We start from the raw sequence: 21222 nt of genomic DNA on the forward strand, positions 1-21222 counted from the left end.
AAATGAGCAGGGAGATACCCAGCAGTAGAAACAACAGGACTTACGTCCCACATGAGGGAGAAAATGAAGCAAAGATACCGTCTTCATAGACGTGATGGTCCTAACCTTGAGAATGGATGAGATTGCCATTGAAGAGAACCAAGGAGATACCCTTGTGTGATAACTGCATTCGTGGATGGGAGAAGGTCAGAAAACCTGAGAAGTGGGAGGAGAATCAATTGGCTATAGTGTCAGAAGATGGGGCCTGAGAGTTTCAGGTAGGCTGTATGAACATCTCGAGAGCAATTAAGAACATTGCAGTAACATGAAATCACAGCAAGCTTCCAGGTGCTTTTGAAATAGGCTTTGAAATATTTTTCTCAAATGTATGCTTATTGGATCTCTTCAAAGTTATACTTTAAAAAGGTACTTTGAGATCCAAGAAAGACAGCCAGACTTATGAAAGAAGACATAATTCTAGTCCTGGCTCCCCCTTTCTAGCCAGCTGACCTTGGGAGAGCCACTTATCCATTGCTCATTTATCCACTGAGCGGGGGTGACAGCATCTGCCCTTTCTACTCCACAGTGTTGTTTTCTGCACTAAAGTAGGTAACAAATGTGAAATTGTGTTGTAAAATATAGACCACTATGCCAGTAGTGGATTATTAGCGGTAACCGTTTTGCTGCTGTTCACAAATTCTTTAGTATTGAGAAGCTTTGGACAATTTGTATTCCTCATAAAGAGGTAAATGAATGCTAGGAAGTTCCAGGTACCAGTCCGTCCAGGGAGCTCACCATCCCACAGAGAGGACAGGGTAAGGAAATAAGTAATAAACAGCGTGGCAAACGTTCTATGAGAGCAGGAATCATATTACTAATATATTTCTAATGCCTAACTGTTTGAAACCTAGTGGGCGCTCCTAAAATATTTTATTTTTAAAATCTGACTTAATAATATAATACAAGGTAAAAGGTCATAAATATAAAATATTATAAGTTTGAGAAGATATTCAAAACCGGTACATTGCCTGAATCACAGTAATAGACAAAAAATATATGATGAATTGATGAGTCATGATGGGAGCAGGGTGCCATGTCCCCAAAAGCTACCTTAGTTAACATACAGCAAAAAGGAGTTTCAGCCATAGTAGATGTAAAATGTAGAAACAGCAGCAATGAAGAATGATTTTTTTTACATACAGAGTAGTCTGAATTGCTCAAGGCCAAGACCATGGAAATCAGAGAAAACAGGGATGGCTCAGAGGAGGTGCCCTCGGTGACCCAAGCTGGTCAGTTATTTGCTTTATCGGCTACGATGGCATCTCACCCAAGGGCAAAGGACTGCTTATGTTCCATATGTACCTGAAATGTGGATGCTGCCATGTTCTGCTTTACATGTGGCAAGTGAAAGGATCCTGACCACGTGCTCTTCTGTCTGCAGGAACAGATAATCTCTATGAGAGGGCGCTTCACATCCGCAAACTCCTCCTGACCTTGCCCAGGTCGGTCCTTATCGTGATGAGGTACCTCTTTGCCTTCCTCAATCAGTAAGTACCCTCGCTCCCTGCCAAAATGCTCGTCTTAATTCCATTTGCACAGCTCTGAATTCTGTCTTTGTTCTTGCATTCAGTAAAATGTACATTGGGTTTCATTTATCAGCAGAGTCGAAGATGATTGAATAGAGACTGAAGGTGCATCTTTCCTCAGCAGATCAGTGACGTTGTGTGACCTACCTTAAATAAGCCTGGTCACCAGATGCAGAAACTGTGGCCATATATGCAAAAATATGTGAATATTACTAAAAAGAACACGGTTCAGTGAAATACGTGTTTTTCCTACTTCCATCCAAAGCTAATGTCATAAGTGTTTTAGTCAGAGTGATGTCAGCCACCTGCTTATGGCAGAAAATGTCTTTGATTTTTAATGTTATTGTCAGGGAAGGAGAGGAATTGTAGACAAGACTTATATATGGATCTAAAAAAGAATTTTCTGCAAATTCAGTATAATGAGACCTTGTCAAAAAGATACTTCTAAAACATTCTCCAAAACAATGTAACAGAAATCTGAAAAATCACTGCATTATTATTAGAGTTAGATAAATAAAAGTTGAAGGAATTTTAAAATTGTCTTGGCAGAATTAACATAATCCAACAAAATAGTAAACTGAGAAGTTGGTAATGTGGGAACTGAATCAGAGACTCATTTAAAATCAGTTTGATTTATATGTATTGAGTATGTATTCAGGGCCTAGCATTGTACCAAACTCTTGGAATAAATGGGGAAAATGGTGGGGGGTAAAAATCACTGCATTATTTTCAAAGAAACTTTACTTTTTGAACTTAGGCAGCTTGGTTTTCACTTGTGTAACTTCCAGATACAGGGGCTCCATTATAAAAACATCTTTCCCAAGTCTTTATCTAAGAGTCCCCTTCCTTTTCAACATTCAGTTTTTTATTTCCAACATTCAGTAATTAGAAATTAAAAAAAAAATCCAGGGGAAATAAGACTGGACAAATGTTTTCTCATTCTAGCATGAATTGTTTCTTCTTAAAAATAGGATATTTCTCTCTTCTCTGTTCCACTGGAAGTTTTAAGTTCTCAAAAGCCATGGGGACTTATTATAACCCTGCTGACTATTCCTGAAACCACACCCATTTGGGTTGACCCCCCAAAGCCAAGTATCATACAGTAGGGATGATGAATGCAGGGAACCATACAGAATGAAGCTAAAACATCCACAAATGACATTTGTACAGAAGTCACCACTGGAAATAAGCAGTAGCTAGAGAGATGGGTATAAACAATTTTAGGTTAAATAAATACTGTGAATTTTTACCTTTAAATAAGCCTAGTCACCCAGGCAGTTGTAAAAAAATCTGAAGGTATGCCATCTTCACCTTTAATTGCACATGACTCTCTTTCCCCAACATGGAGTGCCTTGCGTTCCTGCTGGCCCCCTCCACACTGTCCCTACCAAATTTCCCTGACACCTGAGCGAAACCCATGGTGAACCAATAAACCACAATGTACCATGCTGGTTGCCAGGAATCAAGAAACTTCTCAAAATCTGAATCTAACTCACCATGTATCTCAACAGCATGGCCACTGTGCCATGAGTCGGACCGCGGGCTTCACCTCCAGCATTTCTGCCCAGAGATGCCCCCTGCTTCCCCAACACCTGCCTTCATGCAGAGACAAGGCCCAGCCTCTAGCGTGAGATGCTTGGGACAGGAATTTTGAAAAGAGAAGTAATGTATTCTCTTTTCATTGTGAAATCAAAATGTGTATGTAACATTTTTATGTCAAGTTTTTGCTCTACAAGCCAGCTCTAAATTGAAGACCCAGAAAAACTGTGACTCTCTCCATTGAGCTTAAGTGTGTCTTTTGAAAATTACACCATTCTTCTTCCACATCTCACTTTTCCTTCCTGCGTTCATTTTCAAGATGATCTGTAACATGATCACTGGCTGTTATTGTGAACTGTTTTTAAGATTTTATGTTTGAGAAGTGGCAGAAGGGAAAGACATATGTTACCTGTGGAAATTATGCTTTTGTACTGTCTACTTTCTAGGCTATCTTATTTCTGAAAAAGGGTACAGTATCATGTCACGTGGCATCTCAGTTTCTTTGTGTCTGTCAACATCTCACAAATGTAGTTGAGTCTCTTTTTTTTTCCTCCTTCCGTGTGTCATCTGTTCAGCTGGATTTTACATTTCCTTTCAAGGGCAACATTTTATATGCTGAAAGATAACGTCTCTAGATTCTCTTTAGAATGGCACCTTGCCCATATGTTAGAGGCATAGCAATGAAGAGCTGGCTTACTTCAAGTCACCTGTGAAAACTATCTCACAGATAGCCATTAGATTGAATTTAGAAATTAGTACTAGATGGCTGGGAATATCCCCAAAGTGTGTAGTTTGCCAGCTTTACATGGAATGAGAGAATTGAGAATTCTTTCCCCCTTCTCTTGTACTTACTATGTCTCGTGTGACACTGTTGGTAGTCTTACCCAAAAGCCAATTATAAAGCCTGGAGTTGCATACTTTCAGTGAGTACAAAGAAAAGGTGCTTTGTTTTCCTCTGGACTTTCCTTAAGATTTGTGGGAGAAAACTGAAATCTGAGATGTTTTGGGTTAGTGGGAGGGCAATTTTAAAGATACCCATAAAGCTTCATGGAGATCGCTGTTGCCCCTCCTAGATTCGCCTGAGCAGCATTTATAGCCGGACCATAATGTTTACAAATGAAACTCAATTACTTGAGTCTGGTCTCCGTTGTAGAGGTTATCTTAAACTCCCTGTGGCTTTGAAAAATGCCACTTCATTAAGCAAATAGGACTTATATTCCCCTTCCAATTTCTACCTAGTTGAAAGATTATGAGTCCCTTTACTTTCTTTGGAATTTGCTGAGCCATCTTGAAAGTAGGAAAGAATATCATTTTATCCTAATGATAAAAAAACTAAAAAAGTCTTTTACATCCTTGTTTTTAGAATATGAAGTGTCTTATTAGACGATGATCTTCTTTTTTCCCCTTTCATATCTCCTTTCTTGCTTCCTTTCATAGTCTTTCACAGTACAGTGATGAGAACATGATGGACCCGTATAACCTAGCTATTTGCTTCGGCCCCACACTGATGCCTGTCCCAGAAATACAGGACCAAGTGTCTTGCCAGGCTCACGTGAACGAGATTGTCAAAACCATCATCATCCACCATGAGACTATCTTCCCAGATGCTAAAGAGCTGGATGGCCCTGTTTATGAGAAATGTATGGCTGGAGATGACTATTGGTGAGTCCAAGAATTTTAGTCCTTCTCCCTCTGGAAGAATTACGGAAGTACAGATTTCAGCTTAACTAAGAAAAAGAATTGACTATAAACTGCTTCCAACTTAAAAAAAAAGAAAAAGAAGAAAAAGCAGGAACATTTGAGATGAATTAGAATACTAAGACCCATGACAACACTGGCTGCTGCTTATGGAAATTCATAGCCATCCATCTCTTCCCCAAACATGACATCTTTTTAGTTATATTTAGTTGTATCCACCCTATCATGAAGTTGTAGAGAACCAAGGTTTTGATATAGAGAACTATAGTAACTTTTACTATTGTATCAAGAAAAGACAACTGATTGAATTGACAGATTTCATTTTCATTCCTAAATAGGTTTGAGTCTATATAAAGTATTTCAGAATTCTCATTTTAAGGGAGCTCTTCAACCAAATGTGTCTTCATTCTTAGTTACGTTCATTTTCATTCTTACTAATAAATATTATCCTATTACAATAATCATGGTCACTGTGAGCAAATTTATTATATTGCTATATTTTGGGATGAATTTTTTTTTAATAAGCAGTATAGTCACCTCCCAGTGAAGTGCAAAAATGAGGGGCATAGTCAATGGAATAATCCCAAAGGTAGGCAACGCTAAAATGTGTATGTTCACGATTTGATACGAGTGCTAGCTTCTAAGAAGTCATATACAATAAAAGTGGCTTTGATCCCTTGAGCCCCTACTGTGTGCCTGCTTCTCAGTGCATATGACGTCTTGTATTCCTCACAACCACCCTACCACGTAAGTTAAGAGAGGCCAAGGAGCCTGTGCAATGACTAGCGGTTCCTGGAGGCAGCCCCAGTTGGTCTGATTCCAAAGTCCACCCAAGTCTTCCCGCTCGACAGCTGCCTCCCAGCCGGCCTTGGAAACTGCTCTGTGCCGCTCAGATTCAGGAGCAGCTGGAAAAAGATCTGCCAAAGCCCTTCACTCTGGACCCTCCTCAGGACGCTCTGCTTTCCGCTGCCTTACTGGGGATTAAGTAGAAGAAGAATAAGTAGCTGAAAGATCTAAATAACTGAAAGTATTGAAAGTACATGTATTTTTTTTAACCTCAACCACAGTATATTCTTAAACACAGATGATTCTTTGCCTTAAGAAAACTGAGAGTTGACTCCTTCCGGAAGCACTGCTTTCTAAGTTGACAAAGCATGATAGATTCTAGCTCTATAGTAGATCCAGCAGTCTTACATGAAATTCAGTTTTAAAATATAAACGTGAGCACTTACTATGTGCATGTACTGACTTAAGCTTGGATCTGGGAAGGTATTTTTGTGTTTGTTTTTTGCGGGGAGGTGGAGGTAATTAGGTTGGTTGGTTTGTTCATATTTTTAATGGAGGTACTGGGGATTGAACCCAGGACCTCGTGCAGGATAGGCATACGCTCTACTGCTGAGCTACACCCACCCAGCCCCTGGGAAGATAAATAAGACTCAGCCTTGGTGAGATTCAGAATTTTATTTTTACAGTTGTGTTTGTTCCAAGGCTAGTGTCAATCATGTATTTCCAAATATTCAGGGCTGTATCAGTAAGGTCTGCTGTATTGTTCATTTTCTCAAAGAGCAAGAATATGGGTGTCTGGTCAATACTATATGATGAGTTGCATTCTAGGACTTTTTGTGGTTGCTACTTCTTTGCAGACAGGGTAACAGCCTGATAATAGTCTTGCGGCGAGTAACACATGCTTGATTATGTCCTTCTCCCATACATTGTGTTCTCTGTGGGTACTGCTCATCTTAAACAGAAAGTCAATAATGTAATTATCCTTCTCGCCCAACACCAGCAACATATATGGGCTTTTACAGGAATGTCAGGTTTGTATTTGTGACCAGTGTGTCCCATTTATCTGCATACATTTGAGAAGAGATAGTGGTAATGTTAAAGGGCAAAATCTAACTCTCACTCAGATATAAAATGAACATGTGTCAAGACAAGATGAAAAAGATACCACACCAATTCAGAGCAGAAACAGAAGAGCCATCCATTTTTGTGCAGTAAGGAATGTTGAAATGAATTTGCAAAAACTGGTGTGTCCATAGGGCAGTAATTGTATTCCACTAGAACTTAACAAATTCATCTTTATGGATAAAAATTATTTATAATGCTATCAGTTTCCTACAAGTTAACTTTGTCTTTACAGAGTTGTGTCAATGTGTCAGAGATGAAGGGACATACCCGCCCATAGGACTAATCCTTGGAGGTGTTGGCATTCCATTGAAAGGCTCTCCAGTAACTCTTGTGCCATTCCAAAGTCTTATATTTTCCTTACAGTAGCAATTACTCATTTTAGAAATTCATTCCACTTTGGCTTCACATGAATTTCTGTTTCTGCTCCCCAGCGACAGCCCATACAGTGAACACGGTACGCTGGAGGAAGTGGATCAGGATGCTGGTACAGAGCCCCACACCAGTGAAGACGGTATGTACTTGTGCTCGTGCTGTTATCAGACTGGTCTTTATAACCATTTGTAAAGAATTGCTTATATTGAGAATACAAAAGAATATTTACTAAATATGTGTAAAGTATGAAGACTATTATTACAATGAACACCTGTGGAACCACCACCTTTAAGAAAAAGACATCGTTACCTTTGCACATCCCTGGTCCTACTGCCTTCTTCACCCACTGAGAGATAACCACTCTGTGTTTGTGCATTTAAATGGTTTACTACTTCATTTTCTATTTTCTTGAACTTTCTGCTACTGTATATATTTTCCATGATTTTTTCTACGTCATATTACGTTCCTGAGATTCAACCACATTGTTGCAGTCATTTTTACCACTGTATAATATTCCATTGTCTTTATTTGATTATTGATGAATGTGTGAGGTGTTTTCTGTTTTTTTGCCATTAAAAACAGTGCAGCTATCAATATTTTGAACATGTATCCTACTGCAAGTATACGGGAGTTTCTCTAGGTTATATACACCTAGGAGTAAGCATGTCTTCAACTTTACTACATACTGAACTATTTTTGACAATGGTTTAATGATCCCCACTCCCACCAGCAGTGTCTCAGCCTGCTGTGTTTCAGTTGTGTGTATTCAACAACCCTTGATTTTATCAAATATTGTCATCTTTGCCAGTATCATCAGTGTGTAATGGCATCTCGTTATGATTTTAATTTGCATTTCTCTGATTACTGATGAAGATGTTGTTTAAAATATAGTGTATTGATAGAAAATTTGGGGTATGGTAAGGCCACCAGATCAGGAGATGATTGCCATTGAAAAGATAATTTGTTGCTCTCAGTTCCTTAGAGGAGGGGGCACGTCAGGTTTCAGAGGGCCAGGGGGAAGCATCAGGCTCAGTCAGAAGGCAGAGGGAGAGGGAACAGCTGGGCAGGCGCTTGTGTTGTGGTTTCCACAGGAAAGAACAGGCAAGGCAGGGTGAGCGGGTTAGGATGGCCGAGCTTGACTAATTTCAGGGCCTCTGGGGGCACCGGGGCTGTCTCTGGTTGTCTGGTTCCTGGCCCCGAAGCAACTGAGTAGTGGCCCAAAGGGTGAGAGCTGGAGAGGAGGTGATTGAGGCATGGGCTCTGGATTGGTTGGTTGGTTTGAAAAGCACATTGCAGGTGAGCTGTTTACTGTCCCTGGGAATATGGCTAACCCTGGGAGGTCAGACTCCAGAAAGTGAAAAGCATGGTGAATGCAGATACACTGATTTTTGTATGTTTAGATGTCTTATTTTGTGAAATTTCTATCAAGTCTTTTGCCCATTTAGGGCCTATTTGCCCACTGTTAGTTTCTTTGGGCTCTTTTTGCTTGGTTTAGTTTAGTTTGGTTTGGCTTCGGTTTTTTCTTATTTATAAGAATTCTTTGTGGGTCTGGATCAGGTCTTCTTTAGGTACATGATTTGCAAATATCTTCTGCTCTGTAGCTTGTCTTTTATGTGCTTGTTATGTCTTTTGCCAAACAGGGGGTCTTAATTTTAAAGGAGTTGGATTTCCCAATCTTCTCCTTCATGGTGGTTTCACTTTGTGTCCCTTTTAAGAAATCCTTCTGTGCCGTGAGGTAATGAAGAAATTCTCCCGTATTCTTTTCTAAATCCTTTCAGGTTTTCTTTTCACCCATAGGTCTTAATTCTACCAGGAATTTATCTGGAGGTATGGTGTGAGGTAGGGATCTGTTCCTTCTGTCTCCGTGTGGATGCACAGTTGTCCCCTATCCCAGCATTAATTGTCTTTTCTCTACTGCTCCACACCTTTATGATCAATCAGGTGTCTTCTATGCATAAGTCTGTTTCTGGGCTCTATTATTTTTCCACTGGTCTACTTGCCTGTCTACACCACTGTCTTAATTTTAATAGCTTGGCAATATTTGGCAAAACTCAGTTTTTCAAGTTCTTCAAACAAACAACCTAAAAACCTTTGAGGTTTTGATCACAGTTCTGCATATACTGATATGGAAATAATTGATATTTTTATAATATTCAGTCTTCTAATCCACAAAACATATTTCTAGTTATTCAGCATCTCCCAATAAATGTTTATACTTCTTTCTGTAGAGGCCACTTTTCTTTCTTTTTCTGACTTAAGTTTAATGTTTAACATTAAAACACTTTTTAAATATGAACATATAAAGTCAGTAGTTTTTTCTTAGTACCTCTTTAACTGTACGCATAATCCTTTTATTCCCTCTTTAGCTGTGACTAATTTGCTTTAAACCCATTCACTGAGTGTTTATTTTTAATTTCTGTTTCTGCAGGTTCTGTTCAGTTCACTCTCGTATCTGTTTGGTCAGTTTTTTATGGTCTTTTGCTCTTTACTCATAATATTACTCCTTTCCATTGTTTCAGATTATGTGTCTAATCCTTCTAATAGCTGCAGTCTTCCTGAATTTATTTTTGTTGGCTTTTGCTCTTGAGTCTTATTTCCAGTGTGTTTTATACATTTTTTACATATTTCTTAGAACTTTATGGAATTCCTTTGGGCTCAGTTGCAGGTATGTTCCTCCAGAGTTTTCATTTACTTTTGCCTGAGGCATAACCAGCTTTGGGACCACACTGGATTTTTAGTCTGAGGTTTTCCAGGCCACTCAGGTGGTGTGAACTTAAACCACCAGCCTGCCTGAGGACTGGAATGTGGTTGGGATTCTCTGAGAGGGTTTGTTCCAAGGTTTGAGGAAGACCATTTCCCTAAGTCGAGGGCTGAAGTGGTTACGTTTATGGAGAAGTATGGAAGGTGAGAAGGGAGGATGATTTCTAGAACTAGAAGTTCACCGTGACACTTAAGGAGTGTGATCCTTTGGTGGGGCTTGGATTGTCTACACTGAGCAGGCCATGGGCCTAGGCTTTTGTGCAAAATAAAGCCATATTAACTAGGCAGGGGAAAATGCCCTCCAGGCAAACTCTGACTTATATTTTCTCGTGTTCCGTTGACCTGGCTAGGTTCCCATTCACTGAGTTTTTGGTCTTTAGAAGTCCTGTCATGACAGTATTCCTTACCATCATGATAGCTTATTAATGTGATAAGAAAGATTTTTTTTTTCAAATCTAGCACTTTAGTTGATTTCAGCAGGAGGGTTATCAGGGTGTCTAGGGGCCACCCTCTGCTTTGGAAAAACAAGAAAGTTTGTGTTTTTCAAAGGAAGATAAATTGCCATTTTCAGAATTCCAGTTAGAAGAAATTCTTTAAAGTGAGAGCTTCTGTTTCTGTGGTGTTGCTATGGAGAGTCTCTGAGCCCTATACCTCTGCCACTGTCTGTTCTTTCGTCTTGAGTTTCTTTGTTTCTCTGTGATTCATTCCTTTTTCACTGATGGCTTCTCTGAGTGTTTCCTTGCTTTCCCCAGTGGCAGGAAAAGCCCAAGACAAAGCCCCAACCTTTCTTCCCAAACGTCAGTCTCATCACTGGACCATCTGTCCGTGGGTCTTACCTATTGATGACAAAAGAGAAGCTTTGCTGAGGGCTGTGTTTGAGATAACATTTTGATCGTGTTCACCTGATTTTGCTGGAAAGAAAAGCCTTGCCTACAAAGGACAGATACCCTTGCCCACAGCCAGACTCTAAAGTCCTGTAACTAAATTAACTAGAGTATGGATTATCTTTTTGATCACTTAAGTAGTGTATTTTCTTTTCTCTATCATGGTATCACTAGAGAGAGTAGCTTTTGTTTCCAAAAGAGAGGCTGTCACAGAACAAGATCAACATCTGCAAGGGCACTGGGTAACAGATCTAGAAGAGAAAGTGTCAGGGACAGCGAAGTCCCAAAGGGACAGTGTGATGTGCTAGCACTTTGTATAAAATTATAAGAAATGGAAATATAAGACTTGATAGCATCAGTCAGAAAGTCAGCTCTGCTGAATTTTCTTTCCCTTTGCACAAAATTATCATAGCCGTGAAGGAAAATGCAGTGATCATGTTCTCTTGTTGTTACTGATAGAAGTAGCATTCTGCAAAGTCTCTGCAGGACCTTAAAGGACCATGTGACTCAGTATGAGGCGTATGGCACGTCGCGGTGCCCTGAGATCGATTTGCTCTGCAGTGACTAGGCTCAGATGTGTATAAATAGCTTATTGATTGACACTCGACTGTGAAATGACTCTCATGGGAGTAGAAAGAGTCAAAATAATGAAACTGCTCAGAATTCCTAGTTGATGTGGTAGGATTACCAGTAAAATGTACCTCTGATTCATCTGGTCATTCTTTCATAACGTCTTTATGTTGGAATTAAATAAGCAGAGTCTGATCATCCTGTTGCTAGTTATTTCAAAAAATAAAAAGAAGAGATAATAAGCATAGAGGACATGATGATGAAATTATGATAATATGTTCATATCCTTAAATAGTCTTAAATTGCCCTTGGCCAGCATTGACAGTGGATGATTGAATGGCATTAAAGAACATTCTCTCTTTTCCCTTTGACATGTACATAGGTTGTACACTATGTCATGCTGTTATCTTTCCACTTTTTTTCTCAGTAAAACAGTTTATATGGGCATGTTTACATAAGAATTTGCAAATTATATATCATGAAGTTCTTTTTAATCAATTGGCATAACTTCATTCCTCCGTGGATGTTTGTGTCCCCTAAAACATAGATATGTTCATTTCTGTCCCCCAGAGAGAAACAGGTAAAAAATTTGATATCTGTCATCTCAGATCAATCAGGATTTATTCTTTATCTGCACGTTTTCAACAAACTATATACAGTCAGAACTTTTTATTAAAAGAGACTATTAAAACAGTATAAATAGCAGCTTTATTAAATATCTACAAGTCTGCTCATGGGAGAAGAAATAAAGAAAATACAATTTTAGGAGGGAACACCAGAGTGTTAAGGTATAATCCAAAAGTTACCATCAGGTGTTAAAGGACTTAAACTACTGATTTAAAATTATTTTTACACCTACTTTGCTGAAAAGTTTACTCCATGCAAGTTGTAGTGTTTTGGTTCTGCAATAAGAAATATTGTTCACCTTAAACATGATCCACCAGCAAAAAAAATGGGGCTTTTGGTGGGGGGGGGGCCTTTATTTTAAATGTATCACTGAAATTCACCCAGGCCCTTCATATAAGGTAAACCCTAAACTTTTTCAACTTGTTTGTTGATTTTTATGCTTTTGCCTTACGTGTCCCAGAGAATGTTTGAAATTATCAAGTGAGAAAGCAGCTTAGCTGGCTAACCAAGCATTTCTTACGCAGTTATTCCATATAAGTACAATAGATATTCAAGATACCGCAATAAACTTTGGGAAGAAATAAACTCTTTTAAATGGGAAAGTTTGTTACTAAGGGAAATAGAAGATAAGTTCCTGAGAACATTTTTGACAGGCAGGTTTTAATCTATTACCTTCTAGAGTATTTGGAAAAGTAACACATGCTCTGTTCACTGCAGAGCTAGACTCCTCTAAGCATATACCACTTGTACTGACCCTTTTTAGTTCTGTGTATTATTGAGAAGTTTGCTCACCTACTGTCAATAGCAGGGATGAAGAAGGTGGTGATGATGGAAGAGGGGAGGAAAGATCAGAAAGCCCCCAGTTCAGGGCTTTTTGTAATAAACTGAATCACAAAAAGCAACTCTGGAGTTACTTTGATTAGTTTGTCCTCTTACCTGACTTCAATATTTGTGGTCAGAATTAGAAGAGAGCTGAAGTTCCAATTCTTGGCCCAGGGTTTGATACCTTTTTTCAACTTTTTATTTTGAGATCATTGCAGATTCATGTGCAGTTGTAAGAAATGCTACAGAGAGATCTGGTACACCCTTCTTCCAGTTCCCCGCCGTGGTAACATCTTACAGAAGTGTAGTAAAATATCACAGCTAGGAAATTGGCATTGATCCACTCCATCCACCATATTCACATTTCACCGGTTTTACGTGCATTCCTTTGTGTGTGTGTTTACTTAGTTCTGTACGGTTTTATCGCATGTCTAAGTTTGTGTGACCACAACCATAGTCAAGCGCAAGAACACAAGCTTGTATCACAAGGATGCTTCAGGGTACCCTATTTACAGCCATAGCCATTTCCTTCCTCCCCCACCCTGACCCCTGGCAACCACTAATCCATTTTCCATCTCAATTGTTAGGGCATGCTTGAAATGACATATGAATGGAACCATGCAATATGTGACTTTTTGAGGTTGTTTTTTTTTTTCTTCACTCACCATTACTCCTTTGATTATCTTTTGATCTCCAGAAGACATCATTTTTGAATCTGGTCTTTTGAGTAGGTAATATCCAGAATTTGCTTCTAAAACCAGAAAAAAAATAACAGTTGTCATGACTGTTGGTGCTAGTTTCCAGATTTGATAGTATCCAAAAAATACATAAGGAAATTAAATGCATTCAAATAGTATTTAACGTGGTGGTGGTTTTTGTAAACTTGATTTTTTAAAAAGTATGCAACTAAAGCTTCAACTTCTTAGTGTTCTGGGATAGCAGTTCTTCCATGTTGTAAATGGTATTAACACGTTGCAGGGGAGCTCCATCAGTGTCAGAATAATACTGGAGCTATTGTGGAGGATATTACAGCCCAAGGAGAGATTTTATATATCATATTGCAAAGTTTTAAATATTTTTTATTAGACTGTCTGGATCTCTAGGAGGGTGTGGAAATTAAGATCTAATGATCAGGGGAGTTTTTTGCCTGGGAAACTGGTGACAGCAAGAGAATGTTTTTCTGTAATCTCTTTTAACAGCCTCATTTGTTCATTGTCTTGATGATTTGCTTATTACCTTGTTCAGTCTGGATATTAAAATGGCCTTGTTTACTTCTACAGCCTCATACAGACCATTCAGCTAGCATACCATGCCTTCCTGACGACCCTGTCCTAAACCGTTTTCTGGTGTGTTCTTTGTAGAATGTGAACCCATAGAAGCAATAGCCAGATTTGACTACGTGGGGCGGTCTGCCAGAGAGCTGTCCTTCAAGAAGGGTGCCTCCCTGCTGCTGTACCACCGCGCCTCCGAGGACTGGTGGGAAGGCAGGCACAACGGGGTTGATGGGCTCGTGCCCCACCAGTACATAGTGGTGCAGGACATGTGAGTAGTCCCAGTAACCACTGCCCCCACCCCCAACACCTAAGTGCTCCCAAGAGAAGGCTCCCACTGCTGTTCTTAAATTGACCTTGGTCTCATGAGAAAAGAGCAGATGAGATTACAGGGCAGAAACTTCTGAGCTGGGCACAGTTCTGCTTGCCAATGGGTCTTTGCTAACACTCCTGCAGGACCAGCAGGGTTTCATTTCCCAAACTCTGCCAGCAGGTTTGGAGCAAGGACGAGGGAGGGGGCGCCTTCTGAAGCTTTCAGGTTCTTAGAAAAACAACCTGTGCAGAGAATGGCTTTAGGAGCTAGAGTGGCGCTGCTCATTCCAGAGCCAGCTCTTCTCTGTGTCGGCCTGCTGTTTCAATTCCAGATTCCCAAGAGGGAGGATTCTGACTCCAAGCCTAAAGAGAATCATCTCCAGGCTTCTTTTTTTTGTTTTTTTTAATTTTACTAATGAGAAAGCTCTACTTTCAAAAATATTGAAGGAGATACCTTCCCGTTGGGTCACAATATTAAGTGAAGAAAACAAGTTACAAAATAACATGCTCAGGATAACCTTAATTTTGTGACTAGAGCACTTTACAATGCAGCACCAATTTACGAACAGCTATTCAAGGAAAAGACAAAAATACCACATAAAATGCATACAGTGGCGGAGAAGGGTATAGCTCAGTGGTAGAGTGCATGCGTAGCATGCATGAGGTCCTAGGTTCAATCCCCACCGCCTACATTAAAAATAAAACATAAATAAAAGAGAAGTATACAGTCATCGAAATGATTCAGCCTAACTTTTTAAATGTTAAAATGTGTGTCTCAGAAGCTAAGAAACATTATGTGTGTGTATCTGCAGACATGGCAGTCATATACATATGAACATATAAATATCTATAGTATGAATACTATACATAGTGTGCACATCCTTGTTAATATAACTACTGTTAGGATTTTAGAAAATATCCTTCTGTGTGTTTCTCCTCTGCTTGGGATACGTATCTACAAGTGGTTGTTATTTTGCTTTTTTGTGTATGTGAATTTTCCAACTTACCTGCAATGAAATTCTTTTTACCGTACAAAGAAAAAAGTTACCTTAGTAAGAGAAGGACTTACATCGGTACATGCCATCACTTACTCTTTTGTCTCCATTCATCTAGCAGGAGACCCTCACTCTTGATTCTCGTTGTTTCAGGGATGATACATTTTCTGACACTCTGAGCCAGAAAGCCGATAGCGAGGCCAGCAGTGGGCCAGTCACTGAAGACAAGTCTTCGTCCAAGGACATGAACTCCCCAACAGACCGCCATCCTGATGGCTATTTAGCCAGGTAGGTGGAGTCTGGCCATCAGACTCCTGAACCTTCATTTCCCCAGGGCCTCTGAGGAGGTATCCACAGCCTTGCAGTATGAGCCAGTGTGATAACCTCTCCTGTTCTCTCTGTCTAGACAAAGAAAAAGAGGAGAACCACCCCCTCCAGTGAGGCGTCCTGGCAGGACCAGTGATGGCCATTGCCCCCTCCACCCCCCACATGCTCTTTCCAACTCCGCAATTGACCTGGGGTCCCCAAGCCTGGGCAGTCACCCCCGGGGCCTGCTGCAGAACCGTGGCCTCAACAGTGACAGTCCTGAGAGGCGGCGGCGGCCGGGCCACGGCAGCCTGACCAACATCAGCCGCCACGACTCCCTCAAGAAGATCGACAGCCCTCCTATTAGAAGATCCACATCATCAGGGCAATACACAGGCTTCAATGACCACAAGCCACTGGACCCAGAGACAATCGCTCAGGTAGGCTGCTTTGAACAGGCTATTGCACTGCTAAGAACCAGGGTATGATGGAGGAGGTGTACAGAAGTTACTTTCTAGAGCCAAGTCTTTTGTATAGAATCAACCAAAGAAAATAGAAACTAGCCCATTCTTTAAGGCCATTTGTTACTGGAGGGGCCCAAGTGTATTAGATTCATCATAATTTAAACAGGGACATGGCAGAAATGTAGGACCTAGGACAATCAAACCCATCATTGTTGAATGGCCAAGAAAATTCTGAAAAAGAAGAAGAAAGAGGAAGGACTGGCCCTTCCAGATCCTAACTGCGTGCTAGAGCCAGTAAAACCGACACATTGATAGAATAGAACGGAGAGCCCTGAAACAGAACATTTTTAGCATATGATCAAAGTGACACTTTCAACTTAGGAAATGATGGAATAGTCAATAAAAGAAGTGAGCAATAATGATGAGCCGTTTGAAGAACAGCAGGTCTGGCTCCTCCGTTCCTCCTGAAGGCATGTGTGTCCACTTCCCAACAGTGACTGCAGAGAAGGGCTTTGTAGTTTTTTCTGAAGATCAAAATTGTCAAAGTAAAAAGTAAACCAGTATTAATGGATTTTCCCATTGTTCTACCATTTCTTCCCCTCTGGTTCTTTTTGCAGCACAGGCCCTCAGAAAATATATGTACAACAGAAAAAAAACATAACCGAATCACTATGCTGTACACCTGAAACTAACATAATATTGTAAATCAACTATACATCAATTAAAAAAAAGAAAAGGAAATGTGTATGGCTAGTGAAAAATGAGGTGACTAGATTCAGGGTTTGCCATTTGAGTAAGCTGAAGTATCAGCTCTCACTGAAGCTTAAAAACTAAATAGATCAAAAAACAAAGTGAATGAGAAATTAATGAGACCAACAGGGGGAAGTATTAAAAGATGGATTATTTTTAATAAAAAGCACTCAAGGAAACCTGCATTGATATGACAAATTTCCAAGCTATTTTCAGTGTCTTAACAAAAAAGAATTCTGGATAGCAAATTAGATTGTGTGAAGAGTTTAATATGTTTTTTAAAAAATTAAACCAATTTTAAATGTACAACAGATTATCAGCAAAAATCAAAAAGACTTTTGACCTCTTTGGCTTTTTTCTAAAGAGCTTTGCAGGGTCCTTTGAGGCCTATTTAAGACCAGTGATATTTGACTATAACTGAATTTAATGATTTGAGAAATCTATAACATCCCTGCTTCTAATGAGCAGGTGGAACAGTATTTACGTTAGAGAGTGCTGGCGGGGGGATGTTAAAAAAAAATCAATAAGTGCACAGATCAGTAAAGGGTATTCACATTGTTTTGAAACAGATCTCTAGAACTTTTTCAGCCTGCCATACTGAAACTCTGTACCCATTTAAGGACAAGTCTTTCCCCCTTCCCCCAGGCCCTGGCCGCCACCATTCTCCTTTTTGCTTCTATGAATGTGACTGCCTCATTATTAGTGGAATCATGCACTATTTGTCTTTTTGTGACTGGCTTATCTTATTTAAACGTACTGCCTTCAAGATTCATCCATGTTGTAGCATGTGGCAGGATTTCTTCCTTAAGGCCTAATAATCACTATATGTATAGAGCACATTTCACTTACCCATTCATCTGTTGATGGTGCACAGTTCAGCTCCTTGAAACAAATATTTTGTAATTCCCCCTTTATTTTCTGAAATAAATTGATAGATGATGTACCTAATTAAAAAAAAAAAACATAGCAAGCCCTAAATGCATTTTTGGGGGGGGGTTAATTTTATTTTTTATTGAAGTGCACTTGATTTACAATGTTAGTTTCAGGTGTACAACAAAGCAGTTCAGTTATACATACAGATATATATTCTTTTTCAGATTCTTTTCCATTATAGGTTATTATAAGAAATTGAATATAGTTCCCTGTGCTATATGGTAGGTCCTTGTTTATTTTTTTAATGTAAAGCCCTAAATATATAGGAAAAATGAAGTATTAAAACAAATGTATTTCAGTTAATACTTATCTATACTAGAAGATGAAGTAGTGAGGTGCTTTGACCTATATGCAGACTTACCACAAATGCAGTTAATACTCTTACATCAATGTTCATTTTTAAGTTAATTAGTCTCAACTTAATTTCCATAATGGTGTTCCCATTAGTGATAGGATTTTTCTAAAATGCTGGACCACCCGTGGTCATACAGTTCTAATCAATACAGAGTATCACTCATATGATAGTATTAAGTTTTCTAGGAATGAAACTATGAAAAAAATTTTTATGTTTTAATTCAAATATAAGAAAGCTACATTCTAATAAACAAATGGGGCCTAATTAAACTTACCAGCTTCTGCACAGCAAAGGAAACCATAAGCAAAACAAAACGACAACCTAAGGAATGGGAGAAAGTATCTGCCAAAGATGAAACTGACAAAGGCTTGATCTCCATAATATATGAAGAGCTTATACTACTTAATAGGAAAAAAACAAACCCAATCCAAAAGTGGGCAGAAGACCTAAACAAGCAATTCTTCATTGAAGACATACGAATGACCAATAGGCACGTGAAAAAATTCTCAATATCACTAATTATCAGAGAAATGCAAATCAAAACTACAATGAGGTATCACCTCACACCAGTCAGAATGGCCATCATTCAAAAGCCCACAAATGATAAATGTTGGAGAGGCTGTGGAGAAAGGGGAACCCTCCTACACTGTTGGTGGGAATGCAGTTTGGTGCAGCCACTGTGGAAAAACAGTAGGGAAATTCATCAAAAGACTGCAAATAGACTTACCATATGACCCAGGAATCCCACTCCTGGGCATATATCCAGAAGGAACTCTACTTCAGAAAGACACCAGCACCCCAATGTTCACAGCAGCACTGTTTACAATAACCAAGACATGGAAACAACCTAAATGTCCATTGACAGATGACTGGATAAAGAAGTTGTGGTATATTTATACTATTCAGCTATAAAAATGACAACATAATGCCATTTGCGGCAACATGGATGTCCCTGGAGAATGTCATTCTAAATGAGGTAAGCCAGAAAGAGAAATACCATATGATACCCACTTATATGTGGAATCTAAAAAAGACGACGACGACGATGATGGTAACGACAAATGAACTTAAATATAAAACAGAAACAGATTCACAGATGTAGAATACAAACTTGTGGATGCCAGTGGGGAGGAGGGCAGGAAGGGACAGACTGGGAGTTTGAGATTTGTAGATGCTGACAGGTATATATAAAATAGATAAACAAGTTTATACTGTATAGCCCAGGGAAATATATACAAGATCGTGTAGTAGCTCACGGTGAAAAAGAATATGAAAATGAATCTGTATATTCATGTATGACTGAAAAATTGTGCTGTACACCAGAAATTGACAGAACATTATAAACTGACTATAACTCAATAAAATTTAAGTAAAAAAAATTTACGTTCTAGACTCAGATTGTTTGTTATAAATGTTTGGAGGACATTCAAAAGTTGGACGAGATGTGGGACAATTCACTGCATGCAGATTACCCAGGACACTTGCAAGATATCCAGTATCTCTGGCCCCAGTTCACCAAATGCCAATAATGCTACCAGGTTATTTTGATATTTAAAAATACACACACACACCATATAACAGAAATGCCCTCAATGGGGCAGTACCACTTGCATTGAGATCCACTGGACAGAAGCATCAGGGGAAGGCTTAAGTGTTAATTACATTTATCACAATGCACATTACATCCCTAGTACTTATTTATCTTATGGTTGAAAGTTGTGCCTTTCAACTACCTTCATCCAGCTGCCATTGTCCCCCAACCTCCACCTCTGAGAACCACAAATCTGATCTCTCTTTCTATGAGTTTATTTTTGAAGTATAAATGACCCACAGCACTATTAACTCCTGTGACACAACATAGTGAGGGGGATTCAGTATTTCTATGCATTTCAACATGATCACAATAAGTCTAGGTACCAACTGTCATTTCTGGTTATTTTTCAACAGGATATTGAAGAGACGATGAATACTGCTTTGAATGAACTCCGAGAACTGGAGAGACAGAGTACGGCAAAGCATGCCCCCGATGTGGTGCTGGATACCTTAGAGCAAGTGAAAAACTCTCCCACCCCAGCCACTTCCACAGAATCTCTCAGCCCTTTGCACAATGTCGCCCTGAGGAGCTCTGAGCCCCAGATTCGACGTAGCACTAGCTCCTCCAGTGACACAATGAGTACTTTCAAGCCTATGGTGGCGCCCAGAATGGGTGTGCAGCTGAAGCCCCCAGCCCTTCGGCCAAAACCTGCTGTTCTTCCAAAAACAAACCCTACCATAGGACCTGCCCCACCATCCCAGGGGCCAACAGACAAGTCTTGCACAATGTAAAAACCAACTGAGCGAGGTCATACAGGGAGGTGATTGAAAAAAGAACGTGGATTGGTGACAAAAGTCAGCGATCCATAACTTTCCTTAGTCGTGTGCTTATAACTGGAGATCTTTTGGCTTTTCTATGTTCTCGAATGTAATGTCTGATATTAGCTAAATTAACACGGGCATTTGTATTTTGTAATTTCCTTTTTTTTAAATAACTGGACATATCTTATGTCATTTTAAAGACAATAGAAACACTTAGACTTACTTGAAAATCCAATGCTGCACCATTTGTAATGAAGGCAACACCGTCCTGCCCTGCACACTGCACAGCTGCTTCAGGCTTAGTGTAGCCCGGGTGAGTCAAAAACATCTCGATCCGAAGGCACAAGAACCTGAGTTCTGGGCCTTGGAGTGTAACCAGTGTTGGTCTGTGCACTTGAGGTGATGCTGAAAGTTGACAGTGGCACTGTTTGGTGACTGACAGTGAGCACCTCTGATTCTACCCAGTAGGGCAAGGGCTGGCTCTTGCTAAAGACTTGCTGTTGTCATGGTAACATCCCCAGGGGGACTGTCAGCTCACCACCTAAATGAGTAGGATGACTGCCTCTTTCATAAGTCATTTGCCTGGGTCCAGGTTAAAGTCTCAGCGGAAGGGGGTGGACTCTCTGCAGGTACTGCCTGAACATTACCTGGGAAAGGAGAGGGAGACAGTCCTTCAGAGCTACTGCTCTGACTTTCCACGAGCCTGATCAGGCCCTCAAGGATTTCCAAGTCC

At 39.8% G+C, this 21222-nt stretch overlaps 1 protein-coding gene and 1 long non-coding RNA gene across 6 annotated transcripts in view; one reads left to right on the plus strand and one right to left on the minus strand.

Moving 5' to 3' along the window:
- Nucleotides 1–20635, plus strand: part of SRGAP1 (SLIT-ROBO Rho GTPase activating protein 1) — a 244138-nt gene extending 223503 nt beyond the window's left edge. For all 5 annotated transcript variants that reach the window (XM_006205813.4, XM_015240593.3, XM_072973006.1 and 2 more), the window contains 7 exons: nucleotides 1421–1526; nucleotides 4542–4766; nucleotides 7145–7224; nucleotides 14110–14290; nucleotides 15480–15614; nucleotides 15733–16072; nucleotides 20082–20635. In XM_006205813.4, the coding sequence (XP_006205875.1) occupies nucleotides 1421–1526; nucleotides 4542–4766; nucleotides 7145–7224; nucleotides 14110–14290; nucleotides 15480–15614; nucleotides 15733–16072; nucleotides 20082–20459 (1445 nt within the window). In that variant the 3' untranslated portion in view covers nucleotides 20460–20635. The remainder of the gene's footprint in view (nucleotides 1–1420; nucleotides 1527–4541; nucleotides 4767–7144; nucleotides 7225–14109; nucleotides 14291–15479; nucleotides 15615–15732; nucleotides 16073–20081) is intronic.
- On the minus strand, nucleotides 6249–15541 carry LOC107033661 (uncharacterized). The gene is made up of 3 exons (XR_001459174.3): nucleotides 15423–15541; nucleotides 13414–13499; nucleotides 6249–10681 (listed from the first exon to the last, which is right to left on the minus strand). It is a non-coding gene; the product is annotated as an uncharacterized lncRNA (long non-coding RNA).
- Nucleotides 20636–21222: the final 587 nt, after the last annotated feature.

This window comes from Vicugna pacos, chromosome 12, assembly GCF_048564905.1.
Source record: "Vicugna pacos chromosome 12, VicPac4, whole genome shotgun sequence".
In the NCBI taxonomy this organism is placed as follows: domain Eukaryota; kingdom Metazoa; phylum Chordata; class Mammalia; order Artiodactyla; family Camelidae; genus Vicugna; species Vicugna pacos.